General features: G+C 37.4%; 3 protein-coding genes across 5 annotated transcripts in view; 2 read left to right on the top strand and 1 right to left on the bottom strand.

The window, feature by feature from the left end:
* Positions 1-1,803, top strand: part of LOC118331621 (solute carrier family 22 member 5-like) — a 4,323-nt gene extending 2,520 nt beyond the window's left edge. Inside the window, exon 6 of the mRNA XM_035666680.1 lies at positions 934-1,803. Coding sequence (XP_035522573.1) covers positions 934-997 — 64 coding nt within the window. The 3' untranslated portion in view covers positions 998-1,803. The remainder of the gene's footprint in view (positions 1-933) is intronic.
* Positions 1,804-3,323: 1,520 nt separating this feature from the next.
* Positions 3,324-12,046, bottom strand: slc22a21 (solute carrier family 22 member 21). The gene is made up of 10 exons (XM_035666679.1): positions 11,436-12,046; positions 10,706-10,809; positions 9,360-9,514; positions 9,063-9,234; positions 8,487-8,613; positions 6,645-6,742; positions 5,866-6,080; positions 5,514-5,696; positions 4,853-4,988; positions 3,324-3,864 (listed from the first exon to the last, which is right to left on the bottom strand). The coding sequence occupies exons 1-10, from the start codon at positions 11,832-11,834 to the stop codon at positions 3,783-3,785; spliced, it is 1,671 nt and encodes a 556-aa protein (XP_035522572.1). The 5' UTR covers positions 11,835-12,046; the 3' UTR covers positions 3,324-3,782.
* Positions 12,047-15,176: 3,130 nt separating this feature from the next.
* On the top strand, positions 15,177-21,452 carry slc22a5 (solute carrier family 22 member 5). 3 transcript variants are annotated; one of them, XM_035666676.1, is made up of 10 exons: positions 15,177-15,737; positions 15,846-15,949; positions 17,217-17,371; positions 17,533-17,704; positions 17,826-17,946; positions 18,352-18,452; positions 18,642-18,856; positions 20,098-20,280; positions 20,492-20,627; positions 21,059-21,452. In XM_035666676.1, exons 1-10 carry the CDS (start codon positions 15,348-15,350, stop codon positions 21,129-21,131), a joined length of 1,650 nt encoding a protein of 549 aa, XP_035522569.1. In that variant the 5' UTR covers positions 15,177-15,347; the 3' UTR covers positions 21,132-21,452. The 3 variants fall into 3 exon arrangements, with proteins under 3 accessions (XP_035522569.1, XP_035522571.1, XP_035522570.1); XM_035666678.1 differs by lacking the exon at positions 21,059-21,452 and having other exon boundaries at positions 17,826-17,952; positions 18,364-18,452; positions 20,492-20,631; XM_035666677.1 differs by lacking the exon at positions 21,059-21,452 and having other exon boundaries at positions 17,826-17,968; positions 18,362-18,452; positions 20,492-20,631.
* Positions 21,453-24,592: the final 3,140 nt, after the last annotated feature.

The raw sequence follows: 24,592 nt of genomic DNA, 5'->3' as shown, positions 1-24,592 counted from the left end.
TTTTTTTTTTTTAAGAGAAAATTTTAAGAGAAATGCACCTTTTTTATGAAGCTGCTCCTGCGCCAAATACTTTACTTTATGTTATACTGCTGAATTTGTTCCCGTTTATGCAGTATCCCAAATTAATTTCATCATTTCATTTGTGTGCAGCCGTACCATTTATAACTTTGAGTGGGGCCATTGCTACAATGTTATTAATTAGCTTATTAGTGAAACTAATTATACACAGTGTGCTATTATACATGTACAGTATGAGTTCAATATTTAATATTTAGTGTGTCCCTCTAGTTACATATCCTTAAAGAGAGTTGACAAATGAATTTGGAGACAATTTATCATATGACAATGTGACAACATTGACAATGTGACAACATTGTCATATACTGCAATTGTGGAAGGAGTTGCTTGTGATAAACCTACTGACCCTTACCGTTCACATAGGGTTGCTTCACTCGCAGCAGGCAGCTTTTTTCAGCAGAAAAGCTCTATAAACAGACTGTGCTCAACCTGCTCACCACCAAACAGCACCAAAGTCAGCGACTAGCTGGTGAACATGTGGAGCATTTAGCTGCTAAAGAGCTTGATATTTCCCTCAGGAAACTCACTCATTCCGCTGCCCCCAAGTGGCCTAAACAACTGGTTGAAGGATTATCTTAAGACTTTCACCATATTTAAGTAGTTAGCTTTATTATCACACAAGATGACTATTACTATGTAGTAATAGTCTGTTTTGTTCCACTAAAACGTACAAAACAAGTGGATGTTGTAATGACACCAGCCACAGTAGTGAAAGCAGCTGCTTGTCATGATGATAAAAGAAGTCGATAGCAGCTAAGAGATATTTATATTTTTCTGTTCTTAGTTGCCCTATATTCTATGCATACAACTACAACCAATAATGTTTTATTTCTTTGTCCTTTCTCCTTATAACAGATTACAGTGGCCATGCATCACTAGAAAAGAAACCCCAGTGTCACACCTGGACAGTCCATTATGATTATCTAGTGCTTTACTGATATAGGTCATATGATGATATTGCTATTGAGTATCATGGTTTACATTTGTTAATATTTGAACTTTTTTTAAAGTGTAGTAGGTTATTCATCAAAAAATTAACCTTCAGTTTTCCTTTTTAATGCTTTTGAAAACAAATGTGGAATAATATAATTAAAACATGGAGTTGAGTTCTACATGTAGCTATTTTGAAGTCATTAACAAAATATTATTAAAAGCTGTTAATAAAGGTTTAAATGTCAGACAGATCTTACATCTCTATAACCATGTTACAAGATGTATTTAAGTTACATAAATATATTTTAATCTTATGTATGCAAGCTACAGGTTTGTTATCTTTTAATGGAAAACAACACAAAATTCTCAGGAGTTGGCTGTTAATAAATGTTCAGTAATCAGGTGAAGGTTGAAAGGTTCATGTTTGTTGTAGAACACAAGTTCAAGCAAGTTTATGCACCAGAAAATGTTACTACCTTTGTAATCTATAACCTGACAAAGACAATAAACATGTAATAGAAATTTGGCTTTAAGGAACTTTAAGACTGGATATGGCACAAAAGCTTTGCTAGGGTGTGTACTGCAGCTCAAGTTATTTTCAGGCATTTGTCTGGACAGAGACACATATTTTTCTATTATGACTAGTATAAAGGTCACTACTATTGACACATTGCATCCATGCCAGCTATGGCTTAATACTGTGGCTATAATATTGGCCCAACTCCAAGTCCTAAGTGTGAAGAATTGCTTGAGGAAGGTACACCTCCCTTTTAATTTATGCTTTGGCATTCATGTTATTTCTAGTACAGGGCGAGGCTAGATGGCAGTTGAGGTGAAGGAAGATTTTTTTCTTTGTAGTCATCTTCTTTTGTAGTAGTAGCACCTAAAGACTGTGGGTGGCACAGATAGGGCCTGGAGACAATGATGACACTACAGCCTGATTCCTGTGGTTAAACATAATATAGCAACATCACAATAGAGGTAATTAGGTTTTTTAAAACCTTTTTTGGAACCTTGTTCTCATAAACTTTTCACCTCAGCAATTCCAAAAGACAACCAAGCCCAAAGAAATCACATTCTTCATTCTACATCTAAACACAAAGGTCAATTGTGGATTTAAGTTTTAAATACTTCATACGGTATAACATACTCCAGTATTGGGATCACTGCTGGAAAAAAGGGATCTATTTCGTGATAGTTTCAGTTGAAAAATGCTAGGAGTCATGAAGCTGTATATATATATGTGTGTTCTTTATGTGTCTGCCAGGTTGTGTGTTAGTCCTCATATAAACTGACATCCTGTCCTGGTTTTGTCCCTGAATTAAGCCCATTTTATGTCAGTTATCTTTCTTTGCATGAGGAATTACACAAACTATAGCTGAACAAACTATAGTTATCGTGCTAAAACCACCCCTTGGTTCTTAAAAAACACGTGAAATATACGTATTTTAGTGAGTGCCTGAGGTTTTCCCACACCCAGACCTACAATGATAAGAAAATCTTGCAGATTATTCTTTTCATATAACCACCAAAAACAGTCATTATCATCACTCTGACAGGATATGATGATAAAAATGAAGTTGGTAAGAGTGAAAACATTTTCAAACATCTTAGCTTTTTAGCACACTAAACCAAAAGTTTGTTTGTCTTTTGTCCCTACAGCAAGTCCCTAGGAAGTGCCACTAATTTCGAAAATCGACTCTTGATTTTAAATATTTCTATTTTACATAATACATTTTTTTGTTGTTGTCAGAAACTGATCAAAGAGTTTATGAGCATCTATTTGAAAACATTCGTCCCTTGTGCAGATGCCCTGAGCCCTGAAAAATAGACTACAGGGCAGAATGATAGCTAGAAGAATGTCTAACTATTTTTGTATGAGTTTGATAAGTAGTTGCATGAGAATGTGCTAATGCTATGGATCTTTATTATTCTGATAGGTTTGTAATGACCTGCTGCCAATTTACTTCATGTGTGTTCAAGAAAGTCCTAGATCATTGGCCAGGTGCCCCTGTGAAGTAACCCATACATATTGTGACTCATCATGCATACTTCACACTTCAAGGAAAATCCAACATTGAGACATTTTGCAGCCCTGTAATGTATTTAATAGAAATATTTAAAATTAAAAAAATATATATTTTTTGTTCTTGGGGTGCGAGTCCTCCCTTGCTGCATTGTTGCTTTTTTCCCTGACTACTACACCAGAGAAGAAGACAAAGGAATTTTTTAAGTCGTCATTCCTACTATTTACTGTTCTTACAATTTGAAATCCCTATCAGAAAATGTCAATCACTACAATTTAGGCAACATTACATGAAGCTTGATTTATTTGCTTATACTTATGTGCTTGAACATATATAATCATTTTGGAGTAAATTAAAGAAAGATGTGTACAAAATATTCACAAGCCACTGTCATATGAAAGATTCAAGTGTTAAATGTGAAGCTGAAGATGCATTTGTGCCATAAAACCTTAAATGTGGCTTCTAGTTGTGATTACATTGGTATCAGAATATTACAAACTTTTTATGTATATTTACTGTTCCCATTTTCATCAGTGAAGAGCAGTAATATGTGGGTATGGTAAAAACTGCATTGGTGCTTAACATGCACAGAAGTTTATGACACTTTTCATTTCACAGTATTTTGCTTTCATAGAGAAAACATTTCTCAAGGTACCATTATATTATTTGAATAAGTGTCATGTTCCGTGGTCCAACACGGACAGAGACATGATGTTTGTCCAGTTATTTGCCTCAAGCCAGATATCAGTCCTTCTCCTTGTTCCTTTTAGCAATGTTTTCCTTTTCCTCAGTGTGTGTGAGTGTGTAAGGTGCCTTCCGACAACATCTAGAGTAAAACAACACAGTGATACAGTTACAGTCATGATTCACAGAATACAGAACAGTGTTGTCCAAGCCTGTTTAGAAACTTAATGTAGGTGAATTTGGCGGGAAGCTGAACTCAGTTTTGCTCAAATTGTCCTGACCTGTGACCACTGACAGTATATGCCTGTGACGTTCATGTGGTTACACACTCCCAACCAGCCACAGATCAATTGCGCCCCATAACAGTATTTTTAATAACACTGATGATTGATAGCACTATAATCGGTTTAAAGGAACAGTTTAGCATTTTGTGAAATACTTGTATTCACTTTCTGTGGAAAGTTGGATGAGAAGATCAATACCAATCTCAAAACCAAAGTGGTATCGATCTTCTCATCAAACTCTAAACAAGAAAGCGAAGAAGCATATTTCCAAAAATGTGCAATATTTGTTTTAGTGTGTTGTTTGCCATCTGGTTACACGTAATTGTGGCTGTGGTGGGTGTATGATTTATGTAAAAACCTGATTGCAGATGAGCGTACATCTTGGAGAGCACACAAACTGCCAGTAGTTACTTATTGAGCTGCTTCAATCTCTCATCTTTTTACAGTTTTAATTCTATCCAGTTTGGACTGGATTGTAAAACAGTCAAAGCAAGTAAAGTTGATAATTTGGCACTTGAACAACAAAATAACCAGATTTGAGTATGAGTGTGGCAAAAAAGTCTTAGCATCTGTTATATCCTGCATTACTTTTACATATAAAGCAACATCTGAGGTGCATGGGGGTTTTCCATCAACTAGGTAAAAAACTAGGTGTGCAGAAACTATAAATATATTAAAATTAAAACTGGATACAGTACTGTCTCAAACACAGACAAACTTACTGAAACTAAGCTCAAATCAACATAAAAATTGAGAACTGTACAAACATATAAAGTGATGATCGATCTAAATACATAATAATGCTAGTCTTTAACAGACTCCATGACAGGGAGGTTGTAGTCTTACCCGGGGAAGTGTTGCATGTGAGTGATGGTGTCGGGTAGAGGCATTCCATAGCTCTCAGGCAGCAGGAGACTCAGCAACCCTGACATAGCTGTAAGGCTTCCCATGAGGATGTAAGGCAGTGAAACAGAATAGCTTCCTGTGGCAACACATCAAAGGAGGACAAGACGGTGAAAAACAACCTTGGTTACAATGGTACCGAGGAGCAGTTAAGAACAAAAGTTGGAGAGACTTAAAGAAGTTTGATGTGTAGTAGTTGAAATCCAATCCACTAAATCTTAAAAGAAACTTTAAATTTTAAGTGAAAGCTTTGGGATTTTCAGCAGACTGATCTATCTGATCTGACTGCAAATCAAGCCTGCTTTTATGTTTTTGTTCTGGTGTGTTTTGTTCTTGTTTTTGTTTCTGTAGAGGCACCAGCTTCTTGTTAGCCTCTCGCTTTAACCATGTTAGTGCAAGTCAGTTGGGAGATAAACAGCTTTTCTCAGCTTTCCACCGCATTAGCGAACAGGGCGATCAAAACAGAGAAAGAAATGTGGGTACAAGTAAAAAGAGCTAGATATTTAGGGTTGCTCCTATAGCAAGCTCGCACTCATCCTACAACAGACAGCTCATTAAGACGAGTGAACTTTCTGTATTTTTAGCAGAGGTACAACATTCTTACTCAAGTAAATGAAGTAGGGGGCAATGATACTGCCTATTCTGGAGGCCATAGAGCAGGCGCCCACAGCAGTATTCCTCAGTACAGTTGGGTAGAGTTCTGCTGTGTATGCGTACACGATTGCAAATGCTGTCGTCACTGCAAACTTCCCCATCATCTCAAGTGTTATGGCTACATAAATCATGTCTAGAGGGAATAAAGCATATCTCAAGTTAAATGGTATATCTTAACAAGTAAACATTTTGCATTTCAACATACTATATAATGATATACTGTATAATGATCTTACATGAACAAACAGCAATCAATGCTATAATTATCTAGTTTTTAAAAGTTGCCCATTGAAGTGTCATACCTCCTGGTATGAGCTGAATTAAGAGTAGAAACACTCCTCCCATGAAGAGAGTTGAGAAAAGACTCAGTCGTCTGGAACACCAGCGAAACATAACCCATGACAAAGTGTAGGCTGGCATCTCTACCAGAGCTGACAGGAAGCAGTTGAAGTACGCGTTGCCATGAAGGTTTGACGTGTTCAGGGAAAGGGCAAAGTAGGCGATGGTGAGAGTGTTCCTGTGGGGATAATCTTTAAGCATAAATAACAAACTAGAAGATGTTTATTATCCTGTGTAGCTCTGTGGGATGACACTGTAGTTTAACAGACATTGAATTAGAAACCCTTTTTATGACTGGATAAAGTTAGTAATTCCTACAATTGTAGAAGAAATGATATTCAATTTAGAGCTTATCCACCTGTTATGATTGGCTCACGACTTTATTTTCTGCAAGACTAAACAGAGCCTGTTCCTAAATTAAACAAAAATCAAACTGCATCTGTTTTCAGACTCAGTGATGAAGGGAACACAGGAAAAATACAGGCATACTGTGCAGTTACAAAACCGGATTTTGATCTTGGTTGCAGGCTTCACAGCACCTGACAGGTCATTATTTGTTATTAGTGAAATGGGCTGACATGTGGTAAAAGGTGATGCATGAACAGGCTGAAGCTGTGTGTGTATGTATGTGTTTGTAAAAGCGTAAGAGCGTCTACACAGTACATGTCAGGATGTGTGTGTATTTTTGCGTGTAGGGTCACTGTATTGAATGTGGAGGTCAGGTGGGACAGCAGGGACTCACCAGACCAACCACAGCGTGATAGAGATCCAGCGGATGTTTGGAGAACGAAGCAGGTCACAGATGTTGTGGGCCTTCATATTCTCAGATTGAAGTTCTTTCTGTGGGGCAGCGGAGCACGTCGAACAATAAACACTTAAGCAGAGCCATCAGTCTGGAAATAATTTCATTATAGAGAAGCTTGTGAATGCATGGCTACTTGCTGAGTGAACACATGTATGTGCACATGTTCACACTTATTGTATCCAAATGCCAAAAATAGGATTAATAGATGGAAAATCCAGTATCAGTCAGGTTATAATTAGGATGCTTCATGTTTATACCTTCATCCAACTGACATTTTGTTTCAGTCAGTTATTAATGATGCTACAATATTAGATTTATTATTCATGCATTAATGTGACCTACGTAACTTGTGGTGGACTGATTGTGAATTCTGAACAGAAAACAAGCAAGAATTCAGCATGTAGCAGTACAAAAATGCTGCCAGAAATAGAAAAAAAATACCCACCCCACACAAATCACTACATTATGGACTGGTTTGACATACTTCTCCTCTGGTCTGCTGCCAGTTTCCAGCAGAGAGCAAAGATTAGGGATACAATGTTTGTCAAGAATGTAAAACAATATTTCTAGATGACATACATACATATATAAACATAGAGCTGGACTGTTGAGTGGATTCTATAGTAAATTATGTTTCATTTATCTTTCAAAATGATAACACTTTCTGACTTGTAAAGATGGTCCATTGTGTTTCTTTCAAAGAGGGAAGTGCAGGAAAACATGCAGAGAGGAAAGGCCATGAATGTGGCAGTTCTGTTTCAAATAGAAAATTCACAGGTCAAGGTCATGTGTCAGAGACGACATCTGGATGGAAGAATTAAATGCAAAGAAAGATGCCTTTTTACAGTTAATTTAAAAAATTAGCTATCTTCAACAAAATTTCCTCACTATATATTATAAAATAGTGTTTTTTGCATTTTTTTCTTGGACTGCCAACAAGCTCCTAAATTTTGAAAATGTAAAAAGTTGTAAGTAAGTAAATATACATAAAATCTATTTAAAAAATACTATTCAATAATATAACTACCATTACGAAAAATGAGAGCTTGGTCTTGGTACATAAATGTCATTCCACCACATTGGAGTAACTTTTGTAATTGAGGGAGATTTCCTTCAATCAAAACCTGTTTTACAGTTGAAGATTAGATATTTGGGCAAAATATTCCAGCAACATAATAAAATCTGTTGGATAAATCTTGGTAAAGTCTCAGGTAAAATCAGCTGCCATCCAGATTAGTGTTCACTTGTGTGTAGAATAATAAATGATTACATCACACTGAGCAGTGAACCATAAAAGGGTCATTCTTGTTCACATTCCCCATCTGGTTAGTAAACATGCCAAGAGAAAGCTGATCTACAATAAAAGATGGGTATAATGATTACAGAGAGAGAGAGAGATTACAGAAAGAGATGTTCTCGTCGCCATTCCCCACTGGCTTTGATTCAATTCTGACTCTCCCAGTCCAAAACATTTATTTAAGTGAAAAATATCATATTTCCTATCCTCAGTGATTAATTAAATTATTTCTCTTCCTCGGCTTGGCAAAACAGACATAAACTTGAACTCTACATCACCCATTATCTGCATTTAAAACTTTAATAAAAAGGATTTTCTACAGTCTAAAATACAGGTCCATGATGAACTAAACTCTGAGAAGCAGTCCTTGGAAGCATTGACTAGTATGCCTACATCTGGTTGTTAGTCTGTAAAGTCTGGAAAGTGCCCAGTAGCTTAGAGTTTATGCACTTGCAGAAGCCTGTTTTCTAGTGAGATCTCACCTGCAAAGGATCAAAGATGACCGCCGGAGGCTCAATTTTGTTCCTTTTAGCAGCATCTCTCAGTATATCCTCAGCCTCCTCTACTCTTCCCTGAGAGAGCAGCCACCGAGGAGACTCTGGGATGTACCTACCTCATTACACAACAGAGACAGGGGATCATTCACCTGGAACACAGGAAAACATGCTGTACAGACAATTATTTATTAATTTAGTCTGTACATTTTCTTGTCCAAGGACACGTCTCCGTCTTCACATTAGAAAAGCTTGGACCATTTGGAATGATGTCAACTGATTGACAGCCAAGATGGCTAATTGTCATCTGTTGTCCCTGGCCAGTTAAAACTCTACAAATCAGCTAAAAATCACATATGACAGGAGATAGGATTGATCAACACACTGTAGCACTGAGGTTCCCTGCCTGAATCCACTGAATGAACTGCTACTAGGCACTCTATACATATGTCAGCACAACTGAAAAAAGCATTTCTTGATATTATGAATACAGTTGACATCATAGATGGCCAAATATTTAACATGCACAAAAAACCCCACTCAGACAAACACACACCCACCTACCACCAGAGAGGCACATAGAGGAAGCCAGGCAGGGTGAGTCCTAGGAGAAGCATCCTCCAGTCTCTGATGAAGAAAGCAAACAGGGGCAGCAGCAAGTATCCCACACCAAAGAAAAGACACACACCCGCGGTGGAGAAAATTGTCCGAACACGTGGGCTTAATATCTCTGTTCCTGAAGACAAGAAAAATAGGGGATTCAAAACACACAAGCACTAAATTGCACCATCTTTTGTATTATAATGAACAAGTTAGCAACTAAATACATCTGAGAATCAATGAGCAGGGCCGAACAAGTACCTAGCACAAAGGCAGCCACATAATTGGAAATTTGTCCCATCCCGACAACAAAGAAGACTGCGCAGAACACAGTCCAGGATGGAGAGAAGACCTGGATGAATGTGAACACTGTCTGGACTGCCATGGTAGCAAACAAAACTTTTTTTCTCCCATATCTGAAAATGAAACAAAGCACAAGTAAATAGTCCACTCTCACTGCTCTCGTTAATCTTGTTTCCAGCAGCAGGCAGGTGTACACTACCTGCCCAGCACCAAACGAAAGTTAGCGACTAGCTGGTGAAGAAAGTCAAACATGTCAATCTTTCTGTCAGTCAATCAATATATTTTTAATTAGTTGATACCACCAGAGCTAAAAGAAGAGTGAATATGGGACTTACATTCATGAGGTGGCCAGAAACTCCAAGGTGTTGATAGTTTTTTGTCTCTTCTTTTTTTAAGATCTTCTGCCCCAAAGCAGCCAAAACTCAATTAACACAGAATTTAAAACAATACATTTTTGGGGAGAGCTTGAACGAGTGCTCCAACAATTAGCATTGCACTCCTATAACAGTGTCTGACTGGCAATGGATAGTTTAAAAAAAGTCTAGCAGCAGAACTTTTTTATTCGACACAGGGGTCTGGTAAACGCACTTCTTTCTAACTCCACACCCCTAGATTTGTTTCATTCTCAAACTTGTTGTTTTTTATTCCCAACCAGCCACAGTTCAAGTGACATCACTTGAGGCAATTTATCAGATTTTGCAAAGCTCCCTCTGGAGCCACAAAAGTCTTTTTTTTACAAATGCAGTTGGCTAGTACTCCCTAAGACCTGTAAACAGACTTGGATGTAAAATCGGTGGAGTTCCCTTGAGAAGTGAGCAGGAAAACAACACCAGTGTAGTCCTGGATATCCTGGAATATTTTTATGTTGCTGCTTCATTTATTGGGTCACAGATGTTGTGTGCCAGTATTCACATATTGCATATGTTTTTTTCATTTAACGCAAAGTCAGACTATATTCATAAAGATTGTGCTTTTGCTACCATTTTGACTTGAACCAACAACCATATAAAGAAAATAAGGGGCGTATATATAGCACAGACAGTGCGGTTACACTGGGGCCATGAGGTTGGCGGCCTGTAGAGAGAGTAGGACCTTCATCAATGTATTAGGTGAAGAATGGGCCCTTGCAAGTGATTCAGGTGGTCACAATAAAAAAAAAGTTGTGTTGTCTTGTTGCAAAGCCTTTTTAGCCAGTGTCAAGTTGGACATATAATGGACAATAATTCAAATATCTATGTATTGACAGTGCAAAGAACTTGTTGCCATGTTGAGATGTGACATGAACTTAATCTTTTTCCCATGACCTGTCTGACAGCTGTCCTGAAACGAAGGAGCCAGTGAGAACTCCAAAGAAGAAGAGAGAAGAGGTCAGCGGGTTCCTCCACCTGTCATCACACACCAGGTCCCACTGCAAACACACACACACACACACACACACACACACATCAAGTACACAAAAGTTGAATCCTGAAGTTGCAATCTCTTAGCAAGAAAAACAGTTAACACTGTATCCCAATTAGGCTATAGTATATATATATGCAAGATTACAATTATAAATTGTTATAATAAACAGGGGGAAACAGCATAATAGTTATAAATAACAATATCTACTATTTTAATTAAACATTTTACTGAGACTATTTTCTATTTCTATGAAATTCGATGGTCATATTTATATTTTCTGGCGTTGTTTAACTGGATATAGGTGTCAAGGGAGGGTAAACAACAGATTAGAAACACATGTGTTAACATACGCCTTTTAAAGGCACAGGTTGTATATATATTTGTAGCCTATATCTGGAAAAGGTCTCTAAATTTATTCTGACATCAAAATGATAATCACATGGAGTAGCCTAATTAAAACTCACCCATCAAGTAATTTAGTGATTTTATTCTCAGTGAGTGGATTATTTTAAAAGAAGCACATTATTCTCTGAACCATTATACTCCATGTAAAAGATAACACCAGCAATATAAATCCCCCCTCATCATGGAAGCAGCTGCAGCTTTCTCTAACAGCGTAGGTACACAAACCTCAGTGACGATGGTAGAAATGTACACGCTCCGGTCGTACTCCCACCCATCCAAGCAGCCTTCTGTTGCCACATTTGACAGGTTGACATCAACCCCAGGCAGCAAGCCTCTGTCCGAGAAACTCAGTAAATCTTCAAGTTTGTATCTGGAGCACTTGCTGGGCACCAAAGCGCCGCTGTGGTGGTCCTCCTCCAGCGGGATGCTGCTGTTCTTCCATGCTGCGGTGAGGTTGATGTGCGTGGGAATGAGGCAGCGATGGGGCGGCGTGTCGGCGACGAACACGATGGACAGGCCGGCAAAACCGTTAGGGATGATGCTGAGACAAAGAAGGTAAAACACCTGCTGCTGGAAACGTCCCCATTCCCCGAGGAAGGCGGTTGCGGTTTCATAGTCGGTCATGTTGTTTGTGGTTGCTAGACGCGCCCGGCGCACACAAAGTGGGGTAGAGTTAAAAGCAGACACGAATGAGGGACTTTGGAGTGGGCATTTCAAAAGCAGTGGTTTTGTTTGAGCCACAAAGCCATCCCACCCACCCTAAATTAATCTTTAAAGGCACAACACGAGATCCATACAGGTTTGTTTGTGCCACAGTAAAGCAGCTTAAACTTTAAACTTTGCGCAGTTGAGACAAGCAAGCATAATTATATTTAGGCTTATACTTATATTATATCATATAATTTTATTTTATAATATAATCATATTTTCCATTAGTAATCTTGGTAACACGTCACATCTGATCAAACAACATTTCAGCCCCTATATTTTCCCCTCCCAACACTTTATTTGTATTTCAAAGAATCAAAAAGTTGAATAGCCTCCTAACTGGTATGAGATAATGTGTTTATAATGAGTCATTCAAAAGTATACCAGTGAGTGGCATCACCATACACAGATATGTTTTGAAGCTCCAGCTGGAGGCACAAGAGAACTTTTTTTAACACAGCTGTATCAAAGAGCAAGCATTAAAACATATATGGATGTGTTGGAAAAGTCCATCAAGTGCAGCTGTCTCCCCTACACTATACCAGTAACTTGTGATTTTCTACACACCCTACTTTGCACTTGTCTCACAAGACTCTGATGCACTCTGAACCCTTTTATCTTTGCAATGAAAACTTTGGTTAAAGATTAGAATATAAAGCCCTGTGCATTCCTCTGTTACAACTCCTGTCTCTCTTCCCAGACTAGCAGACACATGTGTGTGTCTGTCCAGTGCCTGTTTACCTCACATACCCTTGAACATAACATAATTTCATTGACAGCTGGTTATATGAAACATTAAAGGAATAGTTTGACTTCTTGGGAGCTATGGGATTTCTGGAGGAGAGTTAACCTAGATGAGAAGGTGGATATCACCCTCAGGTCTGTCCGGTATATAGAAGTGAGGCTACAGTCAGCAGCCGGTTAGCCTAGCTTAGCACAAAGACTAGAAACAGGGGTAAATAGCTATCTGGGCTCTGTCCACGAGCAAAATCCACCTACCAACTCCTCTTAATCCGTACAAAACCCAAGGGGTGAAAACAATCATTCGCGGCTGTTGAGTATTTAAAGAGAAGGATGGCATATTCGAATACTAATCATATCTATATGAGAATAAATTAATTCTTAATAAAGTATGAATCCTGGGAACAATTACCTGTGTTAATCTATTACTCCTCAGAGTTAAGCAGCTGCACAAATGTGATTAACATGCATGTTCCTTTGTATAGTACAAACAGTATGCTTACCCACTGACTCAAATGAATGATTATATGCATTTAGTTATTAATTCATTAGTGTTAGTTAACAAAAGTGATTGGTCATGTGAAAGAACCATAGCTTTTGACCTGAGATAAGCTGTGCAGCCAAAAAACTTAAAACAAGATATTTGAAAGATGTGATTTCTCAAATGGGCTGAAAAAGGTTAGGTCGATTCACAATGATTTTATGTTCATGTCAATCAGCACATTCAAGCGAGCACGTAAATTACATAGAGGTCAATTTTAGTTTATCTCCTCAGGTAATTTTATTGAAGGTAAACAATTGTTTTCCATTAGAGTGTTTTTGCTTGAAATAAAAAACAACTGTTTACTTGAAACAATGTCTCAATCTTAGATACCCCATTCCCCACACACCAAGCAGAAAAAAAACAATGCCAGACTGAAACCTTTTATATTTAGACAATGTATGTGCTGATGGCATTCTTGTGCTCTTCTTGAGTCACTTTCTCTCACAATCAATCAAAGACTGTGTAAACCATGACCTTCTAAGTGCCGGCTTGCTTCATTTTGGTCATAATGGCAAATGTTTTGCATGCTGTGAAAGCCAAAGTTAATGATTATACATGCTGGTTTCCATTGTTGTGAAACTGAGGGATATGCTGTTTCCTGCATTGTTTAAAAAAGAAATTAAACAATAGATATTGAGGCACATTTGATATGTATGTGTTATATTAATTAAATAATGATAAAACAAAAAATAACAACTTGAATAGGAAATAAATAGACAGATAGTAGTAGTAAATACAGATAAATGTGTTTTATCCTGTAAATAATCATTTTGTCGTATAATATGTCATTCTATATCTACTCCTGCGATATATTAAAGCTGGTTTACACTGTTTTCATCTGTAGACTTGGTGATTTGTTTCTGAAAGCCATTTAGCGTCTTCACTGATAAAAGGCCACAGATGACAATGGCCTAATCTTGTCATGCTTTAATGTCTTGAATCACCACCATTGTGTGGGGAAACAAAATGGCAAATGGAGAATAAACATTTGCATCCTTTGGTTGAGTAGAAACCTTCCTGATTGTCTTCCTGAAAGATTACTCATGTACTCAAGTACTGATTAAACTGATTAATAGTGCCAGTCAGTGGCCTGAGGAGGAATGCCTGAATTGACCAGTGATGTAGCACTGTCAACCAAACTATAGTAAATTCAGGAAATATACATGTGAATCTTTTACTTGAGTAAAAGTAGCAGCACCACAGTATAATAATTCTCACTTACAATAAAGGTCCTGCATAAATAAAAGTACTGATGAGAAAATGTACTTGAAGTACCAAAAGTAAAAGTACTCATAATATCAAATATAATATCAATGTGTAATGTTGTCAAGTACATGTAGTGGAGTAAAAAGTACAATAATGGTTAGTAGTGTTAGTGTAAGTGTTAGGGAGCATAAAATGGAAATACTCAAGTACCAGTGCTAAGTAAATGCACATAGTTACATTTCATTACTGATTATAAGCATGAACATATTGATGCAATAGCCTAAAATGTGTTGCTGTAAAACTATAGGTAGTTTTAAAATAAGTAATTTAGCCAATTCTAAATATTAAAGGCCTACGTATTATATTTATTATATAAAGCCTATATACAGGATTCCTACAATTTCCACTACTGTTTCTGCAGTGTGCCTTAAAAATAGTCCACTGGGAGTCTTAATGCTACTTAGCAACATTTAGAGTACAGGCACGTGCACTTCTTTGGGGTATTTAAAAGTGTGGAATGTTGTGTAGAGAAAATACCACTTTGACCACAGTGGTGCGGGGGTTGGGTGGATAGATTGGCCACTCTGAAGCTTTTGATCATTTTTCTTTCAGTAAATAAAATCAAATCAGTGAGGGAGAGGTCTCTCATTCACAAGTCTTAGATAAATTGCTTCCCTGTCTGCCCAGTCAGTGGTTCAAGCAGTCTTACTGTAGGTCACTCTGGGATGAAAAAGTTATCCCCTTGAAAAGGAGGTTTAATACTCAGGACTAGAAACTGAAGTCCCACTGAGGGTCCAGCTCACTCTGCCCCACAGAGAGCTCAACCATACCACTGTGGTACAAAGCTGAGCACTTCAGGAGGGATACCACGTCGCATACTCTGAAGAATTTCAGAGGATTTTTTTCTCCCTCGGAGCAGGGAGGCATTTTTATAAAGAATGGGAGACTATGATGAAGACACTGCATTCCTCGGACAGACTGGTCCCTATTTCTGGACCACATTCTTCCTCTTAAACACAGTTTTTGTCTCAACTGGATTCAACGGACTTTACATTGTGTTTGTTGGGGCAGCTCCGAAACACCACTGTCTCATTCCAGACGTGAACTTAACTGATGAGTGGACAAATGCCGTCATTCCCTTTACGATAGTGGATGGTGAGGAGGTGCAGAACCAGTGCAGCAGATACAAGCTGGATGTGGTGAGAAATCTCTCTGCTGAGGGATATGTTCCTGGAAGGGATGTCAACCTCACTAGCCTGGAGCTGGAAGGATGTTTAGATGGATGGAACTACAGCAAAGAGATCTACCAATCCAACATAGTCACTGAGGTCAGTATGAATGTACATGTGTGATCTGTGAACTATTAGTTGTTAGAAATTTCAATTCTGTAAGAGTTTTCTGTTTTAAATATGTGTCTGATTCACATCTTTTCACAGTGGGACCTTGTTTGTGATAACCAGTGGAAGGTTCCCTTTGCATCCTCAACTCTCTTTGTAGGATACCTCTTTGGGTCCCTAATCTCAGGACAGCTTTCTGACAGGTATTTTCTCCTTTTCATTGCAATCTCCGTAAACACACTCATGTCATACGAACCATGAATGTACTTTATTAGTAGTAAGACAGATTTTGTTTGTTATTTTACCATTCATGAAGTGTTGAAGTTGAAAATCATCAATTAAGTAGGTGAAGATTTCCCACTGTAGTGAGTGTCACTGGAGGCTTAGACCCAATAAGCTGCCATTACAACAGCTCCATCTAGTGTTGAAATTGGAGGAAGGATTTGTTTTGCTGAAAAAGAAGTCTCCTACTTTGAAGTCATCACCAGTTTTGCAGTAATGAAACTGCTTTTTGTTGATCATTTAATTAAAGGTACAATTTAAATGCTCCAAGAAGCTTATTAAATTGCTTGTTGTATCACTGTTTTATTCCAGCATTGTCTTAGGGTACTGGCTGTGCTCCCTGCCCATTGAAACTAAATGCAAATTAACTTGCTCTAGGAGACAATCATGTGTCAGTGGGTGCTATAGTTTTCTACTGATCCTAACAGGTGTGATAATAATATTATAGAGTATTTGTAGAGTATTTGATGTGTTAAGGGTTCAGTTCTTGACAGACATTGGTGTTGTGTACTTTGATTATAGAAAAGCAGGGGGGCTCAGGACAGAGCAGTGTGGAGCGCATGTGTGTTTAATTACTCAGCTCTTTTGCAGCTGTGAAAACTGTTCCCTCAATGTGGTGGGGGGGGGGGGGTTAAAGGCTAGGGGGGAGTTTTTTGATCATTGATGATTTAAAGGACTACAATAAAGAGCTTAGAGAGTATACCTGTATGTTCCTTGCAGTTCAGGAGTAGATGTTAATATATCCCCATTCAGGCACATCTACAGCAGTCCTCATGTTGTATGATTGTTGTTAAAATGCTTATTTAAAATAGAATAGTCTCTCCAAACATTCCCTTTTCAAGGTCAAGCAACAAACCAGTGTTTGGGGTTCTGGAGTTGTGATACTGTGGCCATCTGCAGATTTATTCACTTGTTGCTAGTTTAGAGGGTTTTTTTGCAACCAGTCTGGGCATCAGCAAATGGAACAGACAGCCAGTTGGATTGAAGTCAGGAGGCCAGTGAAGAACATTCCTCTGTTTTGGCCATAAAAAACTTGTTGTTTATGACCACTGCCCAGCTGCATTTCCTCAAATTAGGGGTTTTAGTATATAAAGGGACAACGTAATAACAAACATTATTTAAACATATTTTCAAAATGCACTGTGTCTGTGAATCACTGTCAATGATATGCAATTATTTCCTATTCAGGTTCGGGAGGAAGAAAGTTGTTTTCATCTCTCTGGCGGCCCAGTGTGTCTCGGTGCTGCTTCAGTCCTTCTCTTATTCATGGAGGATGTTCTGCATCATGTTCCTCTTTGTTGGAGCCTCCCAGATATCCATCTATATTTCTGCATTTGTACTAGGTATGAATTGTAAACCACTCCTTGTCCTATGTTTGTTAAAAGTTATTGTAGCCTGCATAAATAGTTACTTACTTATTTCAGCATGGCTTTTACTGTCCACTTGTTTATCTTTGATATCGTGCTCATCACTAAACATTTACATTTTATTTTATCTTGGACAGGAACGGAATTGTTAAGTAAAACTATGCGTGTGGTCTTCACAACTCTCGGGGCTTTTCTATTCTATTGCATTGGGTACATGACACTACCCTGGATTGCATACGGCATCAGAGAATGGAGGACTCTTCTTGCTGTTCTGTCCATGACTTCTGTGGTCTACATCCCATTGTGGTGGTATGTACCTCATTATACATACTGATTTCTAAACGAATATTTTGTGCATGAATAAAATGGTCCCATAGTCTGTATTCATGGTTGAACAGATATGATAACGAACAACCTGTTGATTGTGCAGGTTCATCCCAGAGTCTCCTCGGTGGCTGATCACTCAGGGACGAGTGGAGGAGGCCGAGGCCATCGTGAGAGATGCTGCAAAGAAAAATAAAGTTGAGGCACCACCAGTCATTTTTAAAGAATCTGAGGTGAGTTTTCTTTACAATAATTTAATCATTTGTGACATTTGAATGTCCCTTTACCTTTTTTTCATCCATGGAAACACTAAAAACAGTGACTCTGGGAATGAAAATTTAATCGACCTTTTGACATATACCTTGTATTTTTTCTTTATATTTTATTTATTTATTTGTACACTGAAACCAATCATTTGTATTTTGAATTAAGCATACTCCTATAATTTCACAATTATGTCTAATAAAAAGAAGGTATATGTAATCCCATATCCCAAACCCTTTCAAGTCTGCATCGATTATCCCTTGGCTAAAGTCTAAATGGAATTCGTTCTGAACATATTTGAGTTATGATATACTGTGTGCAAATGTGTCAAATGTAATCGCATGTTCACATTCTCTTGTTTTCATTGCTTTTTGCTACAGGCAATGCCTCCAAGCAGGACATATACCATGCTTGATATTCTCAAATCCAAGAACATCAGATGCATCACTCTGATGTGTCTGCTTTTGTGGTGAGTGGTTATTTTTTTTCCTCATTCTGACATTCAGAAAAGTTTATTATTCACCGTTTGCACATGTTTGTTAATAAATGATGCTACAGCTATTATATGCATATAAATAAACCAAGTATGGCTACAACAAACCAGAAGAAAAATACAAATATGTGATATTAATTATACTTTTCTTTCTTTTCATTTCAGGATGGCAATAAACATTGGGTATTTTGGATTATCCTTGAACACCTCCAACCTGAGTGGCAACCCCTTCATGAACTGTTTTTTATCAGCTACTACTGAGGTCCCTGCCTATGTTGTTTCTACTTGGCTGCTAAGGAAATGTCCAAGAAGAATACTTCTGTCAACGTTCCTCATCATTGGGGGAGGAGTTCTTCTTCTCATCCAGTTCATCCCTGATAGTAAGTATGACAACCTATCTAACACTCAAAGCATCTGCATGTCTTGATATTAATATAGGTGTGAAAATGTATGTTATAATGCATAAACATGATGACAGTGACATGTTTTCTGTATACATATTATTTGTAATTTGAATAAACTGACTCTTTAAAAGCTGCTGCTTCCTAAGAGCCACATAGCTGTGTGCATTCAGTCATCAAAACCACAAGGCTTTCTAAAAAGATACTCATAAAATCTCAGTATTTTTACTAAAGCTAGAAAATACATTTTACATTCTTTTGACCACTGGCTTTCTTAAGGAGATTATGTTCAACCTATGGTTCAACGTATAGCTTCGACAGGATTTTTCCAAGAAATAGGCTTTGTATAAGAGGGTTGTGTAAATGTGCCAGCCAAGTAGTTATAAAAAGGCTCAGAAATGTTATTGCAGGTAGTGTTATCACATAGAGTATGTTGTCTATGCGGCTGATTGTGCAATTCATATCTGTACATTGTAGGTATGGCACAGTGTCAGCCAAAGCACATTCACAGAAGACTGGAAATCTGATGAATATAAGCATTTAAGCATACCCCTTTTCCGTAGTAATTCGATATACTGTGTTACTAAATACTGAGTATATTATAAAGTACATGCAGCATACTGCAGTACTATTTGGCATTGATATATAACATGAGTGTTTTATCAGATGGTATTCACTACATATTAAACTCTGTCACATGGGTTTATCAACTTGACCCTTCCACCGTCACCCATATAATCCTTTTAAAATCCTCCTTTTTAAAACTTTTAAAATAAGCTACTTACATGATGTTCATTGCTGTAATAAGGGAGTGTAATAATTATGCACCTGTATGTTCTATATTGCCCTGTAAAATCAATTTGTCTTTATCAAGACAACAAAGAAGCCATACTCCAGATTATTGCATCCTCTGATTACTTAATTGGTCATAGGTGGGTTCAAGAAGGTTCCTATAGTAAAACAGTTATGTCACTTTCATTCCTTCTAGTGTCAAAGAACAAAAGATTAGGCCACAGAAAGACACTGGTCTGGCAGAGCAAGTTATATATAAAAGCTTTCTGCCTCGAGGAAGACCAATATTCTAGACTTAATTAGCACAATTTATATGAAAATATATGAATATTTGTCTTGCTCTGCATAAGAATGCTTTCTAGGACATCATCTGCACCACAATTCATTCAAAAATCATTTAAAATATGTTCTCTCCCTCCCCCTCTCAGCCCTTCAGCATGTTGCTCTGGCACTGGAAATGACTGGGAAGTTTGGCTTCACCATGGCCTTCAGCATCGTCTACATCTACACTGCTGAGATTTACCCTACTGTACTCAGGAACGTCGGCATGGGAATGTGCTCCTCTGCTGCACGCATTGGCAGTATCACAGCTCCTTATGTCATCTATCTAGGTATGTAGATGCTGAGTACACAAAGACACTGCATATTCACTGTATTTATATACTGTATGTATCTTAAAAAACATGAAAGAACATAAAAGTTTGCATAGGACAATATCAGTGATATGTGCAAGTAAGTTAATGTTTATTTATGTAAGTTAATGCTTATTCTAATTTTCATTTCATTTTCTAATGTAGAATTGTGCTCCTTTGTTATTTACAGGTTCTTATAATAAGGTTCTACCTTATATTCTCATGGGAAGTCTCACAATTGCCTCAACTGTGGTTAACTTCTTCCTGCCGGAGACCTTCAACAGAGATCTTCCAGAAACAGTGGAGCAGATGCAAGAATGTCAGGGGTAGGTGCATCTCAGTCAGGTTACTGTAGCATATTTTTCAGGCCAACATGACAGCATTGTTTTAGAATGCACTTGATTAAACAAGATCAACTTCCTAACTCAGTCACTTGAGAACTGTATTAATAGCCAAGAAGTTACAGTGGTTTACAGGAAAAAATTATAATCTCAGAATTAATATCCATTGGAAACCTACGATCTCCTTGAAAACGGCCAAGATGGATTTACTTATATGTTGCACATCTTATTCTATTTAAGCTGGCTCCATATAAAACTATGGCTATCTTTATAAACAGAGAATTCAAAAAGAAACTAATGACTAGTTTTCACCAGTCAAAAGAGCGGAATGAAATAAAAGATGACAAGTAGAAAATATAAATATGTGTCTATGGAGCTTATTTACTATTTTTACCATACGTTTCTTTTGATTACAGGTTGTGCAATGGACCCAAAAATAAGAAGTATGTAGAAAATGGAGGAAGTGGCAACCCAACCCTACAAATCTGATGTGCAAACACTTACTCCATAGTTTTTGTCATTTTTTTAAAAACTTTTTATTTTTTTACTTAATTGATGCTCTCTAATTCAAGATTTTTTTTTAAATTGTTGCAAAAATGGCAAATTTTTTGATTTTAGAGAAATTTCTCTGTTCTGCAGAGCCATGTTATCCCTATTCTGGGTCAACACTGTGTGGGAGAGGATTCATTTCCCAGCAGGTTGATGACCCTGATAATACAATGATGTAATGCTGTTACATCAGGCATCTCTATAGTCCAAGGAAGAGCAAAGACCCCACTGAACTTGTTCAGAAGATTTTGAAAAGGATTGTCCATGTCTGTTAAAAATGTTGAATAAATGCTTATGATTACATGACACATGTTTTTTTGTTTGTTTTTTTCAATTATACTGGTTAAATCACTTATTTCTACAGGTCCTGTTACTGAACATATTGTATATTTTAGTTTTTTAGTTATGGTGGTGACCTTTGGAGTCCTCTGCATGTAGTAAGGTTTTAATACCTTATCTAGCCTGAAATGTCTTAAAGAGTGTATACACTTGAAACTGGCATACAGATTAAGAAATCATTAAACTTCTAACCTTGCACTGATCTTTGCAGATGTGCTACTTTTATACAGTATGTTGTATTCCAATGACAATGGCTATAAACTGTGACTACCAAACTGGATATTAACAGGAGTTAGAGCATTTACAAAAGTTATTGGTTACAAAATATATAAATTATATGTATTTCAAGCCTGTTTATTTTTGTCAAAACTGTATTAATAACTTAACAAAAGTCCTCATGGGTTCCTCTCCTGCAGGACTTTGACCATCTGTAAGTCATCTGTGAGTTTATTGAGGACCAGAAATGAATAGTCATAACTATGTTATCTTTAAACTATCTGACTGCAAAAATAAATCTCAAGCATCAATTGAAATAACAATAACGGGCTTCATCAATGTTTTACCTCAGGCTGAAAATTATTAACTCCTTTATGAAGGATTCTTTAAATGTTGTTACATCTTATATAATGAATTAATTTTTCTTATTACTTAAGTTTGATAGAAAGTATCTGAATATAAAAAGGATATGTTTGAAAACATTTTGTAGCACAGAAAATTGAGCACAAACTCAAGTGGTGTTGTGTCTTTTTTCACAGCACTGTATGTAACTGTGTAACCTCCCACTTCAGATTAAGACCTGACTTTACAGCTCTTATGGCACAAATGCATGTCACAGAGCAGTAGAGCACAGCCCCCTTTGTGCCTCTCAGTACTGACTAAGTGTCTGTTTGTCTTTTTACTTTTTTTTTTTAAATAATGGGCAGCTTCAAAATAAGAGACTATGACAGCATCACATCTTTTCTTGGATCTTGGGGACCCTTTCAGCTAAGGATTTTTTTAACACTGGCCATTAGCATCCTCCCAAATGGGTAATGCCCGCTTGAAACACAGGTGAATTTATATAAATTAAATATTTGTTTAAATACAAAGTTCAGTGCCTATGTAAGACATCTATGTGTTAAAAGGGCTCACATTAGTGCTTGTTTTTGAAAGTGGCATCCTGGGTGTGCCACTAATCTCACATATCGACATCAGCATTTTTATAAACATAATTTGGACGGAATAACCCATTCTTCAGTTGCTGTTCACTGATGCAAAAATAGTAATAGATGTTTAAGATATTTGGTTGCCTATGAATGCATCCGCAATTGCTCTTGGTTGCTGATCTCACATTTTCCTGAACAGAACTGACTGTCACTGAAGCACCCATAAACTTGAGTCTCTTTATTTTGATAAGTTCTCCATTTCTTTATTACACCAACAGGTACAGAAATTCTAAGCCCAAAAGCCAGAGTGGTCTTCTGCTCTCTTGGGGTGTTTTTGGGTTCTGCTTTGGGGTACATGGCAACCCCAGCTGCAGCTTACTTCCTCCGTGACTGGAGGATGCTGCTGATTCCCATGGCTGCCTCTGGCCTTATCTACATCCCTATATGGTGGTAAGAATATTCACATATTGTATTTCAGCTTGCCCTCTTACACAGCAACCTTTACATTGCTTGGTTTAAGTGCAAATTCTCTTCACATGTTCATCACATTTGGCTGAAAATATACTATAACACCTGGGCAGACAATACAGTAAAACTAATAAGAAACCATAGATAGATAGATCAGACTCAAAGACTTACTTGGACAAGCCGAGCAAATATGATCTGCTTTCCTCATGCCATTGAGGAAATAGAGAAGAGTTATATATAACATGATGCACACAGCTAATATAATAGCTTTCTATGTATTGTTTTCCAGTATGCATTGAAAAAAAAAGTTTTGAAAAGATTTGGCCAACAGTTTGTCTCTGCTATGAATGCTAGTGTGACCAGGCCCCTTATGGTTATGGAACACAAACTGGTTTGGTTCGGTGCACTTAGTCCTTCATCTCTGTGTGTATCTACAGATAATGTCTTACCCCTGTGTTTCAACTCTGCAGGTTGGTCCCAGAGTCTCCTCGCTGGCTGCTCTATCAGGGAAGAGTAAAAGAGGCTGAGGCCATACTGAGAGACGCTGCCAAGGCAAATAACATAGAGGACATTTTTACACAAGATGAGGTAACTTTAACACCTGGTTTTTATACTTTCCTCAGAGGTCCTAAAATGTTTGTTAGACTAAAATAACCGTTAAACCATATTTTGTCATTATACCACAAAGGACCCTGTTTTTGTTAATCACTTTTGAAGTAGCATTGGATTGGAACAAATTCAAGTAGAACCCACACCATGTGGCTTTGGCTGCATATTTGTGTTCATATCGTGCCACTCTGCACCATTCAGAAAACAATATGATTTCCTGTTGTTCAAATCTGCCTCCCTGTGATTGGAAGCTGTTTCAGAGCAATGAGACCAGTGATGTGACTAGCTGACAGTCAATCAATCACTAAACCTTCCAGTTTATAATCCACTTCACCCAGCCCTTTTGTACTTTGTGCTGCTGTACCTACATGAACCAAAGGAGCAGTTGCCCCCACAGTCCGTACACCTAGTACAATGTCTTAACAATCTGCACAGCTATATAAATAACCCATGTCTATAATATCGTAACTGTTTACTGTAAAAGATTCTGTAATGAATTGACAGTGATGATCAGGTTTGACTGTAACTACATGTGATACATTATGGCCCTATTTACCTTTTTGCTTATTAAAATGTTTTGTTTTATGTGAAGTTCTGTTTTGTTGGAAATATCCTTTATTGTAACTGCATTTGTAACCCATGTAACATACTGTGAAACACTAGTTTTGTTTAAAAAATTGATTAATTAAAAACAGCTTTAAGCAGCACTCTCTTAGCATGTTTTAATGTGTCTTGTATGACTTTATCATTTTTCTTAGGTTTGTTTGTTAAAGCATGTGCATTTTCCCAAAAGTAATAAATCAGATTTAAAAGTTTTTTATTGTCTGAGCCAAATAGTTG

Source organism: Morone saxatilis, unplaced genomic scaffold, assembly GCF_004916995.1.
Source record: "Morone saxatilis isolate NCDOM2014 unplaced genomic scaffold, NCSU_SB_2.0 Contig20, whole genome shotgun sequence".
NCBI classification, from domain to species: domain Eukaryota; kingdom Metazoa; phylum Chordata; class Actinopteri; family Moronidae; genus Morone; species Morone saxatilis.
Note: the sequence above shows the minus strand (reverse complement) of the source record. Positions and strands in the feature narration are given on the sequence as shown.

Excerpts from the sequence above, each read along its gene's own strand:
- slc22a21 (XM_035666679.1), bottom strand. The coding sequence starts at position 11,834 with ATGACCGACTATGAAACCGCAACCGCCTTCCTCGGGGAATGGGGACGT. Across the intron at positions 6,081-6,644 it reads ATCACGCTGTGGTTGGTCTG|GAACACTCTCACCATCGCCT; the intron begins GTGAGTCCCTGC and ends TTATCCCCACAG. Across the intron at positions 4,989-5,513 it reads CCCCTACTTCATTTACTTGA|GAAGCTATTCTGTTTCACTG; the intron begins GTAAGAATGTTG and ends GTGTTGCCACAG.
- slc22a5 (XM_035666676.1), top strand. The coding sequence starts at position 15,348 with ATGGGAGACTATGATGAAGACACTGCATTCCTCGGACAGACTGGTCCC. Across the intron at positions 15,950-17,216 it reads TCAGGACAGCTTTCTGACAG|GTTCGGGAGGAAGAAAGTTG; the intron begins GTATTTTCTCCT and ends TTTCCTATTCAG. Across the intron at positions 17,947-18,351 it reads CACCAGTCATTTTTAAAGAA|TTTTTGCTACAGGCAATGCC; the intron begins TCTGAGGTGAGT and ends TGTTTTCATTGC.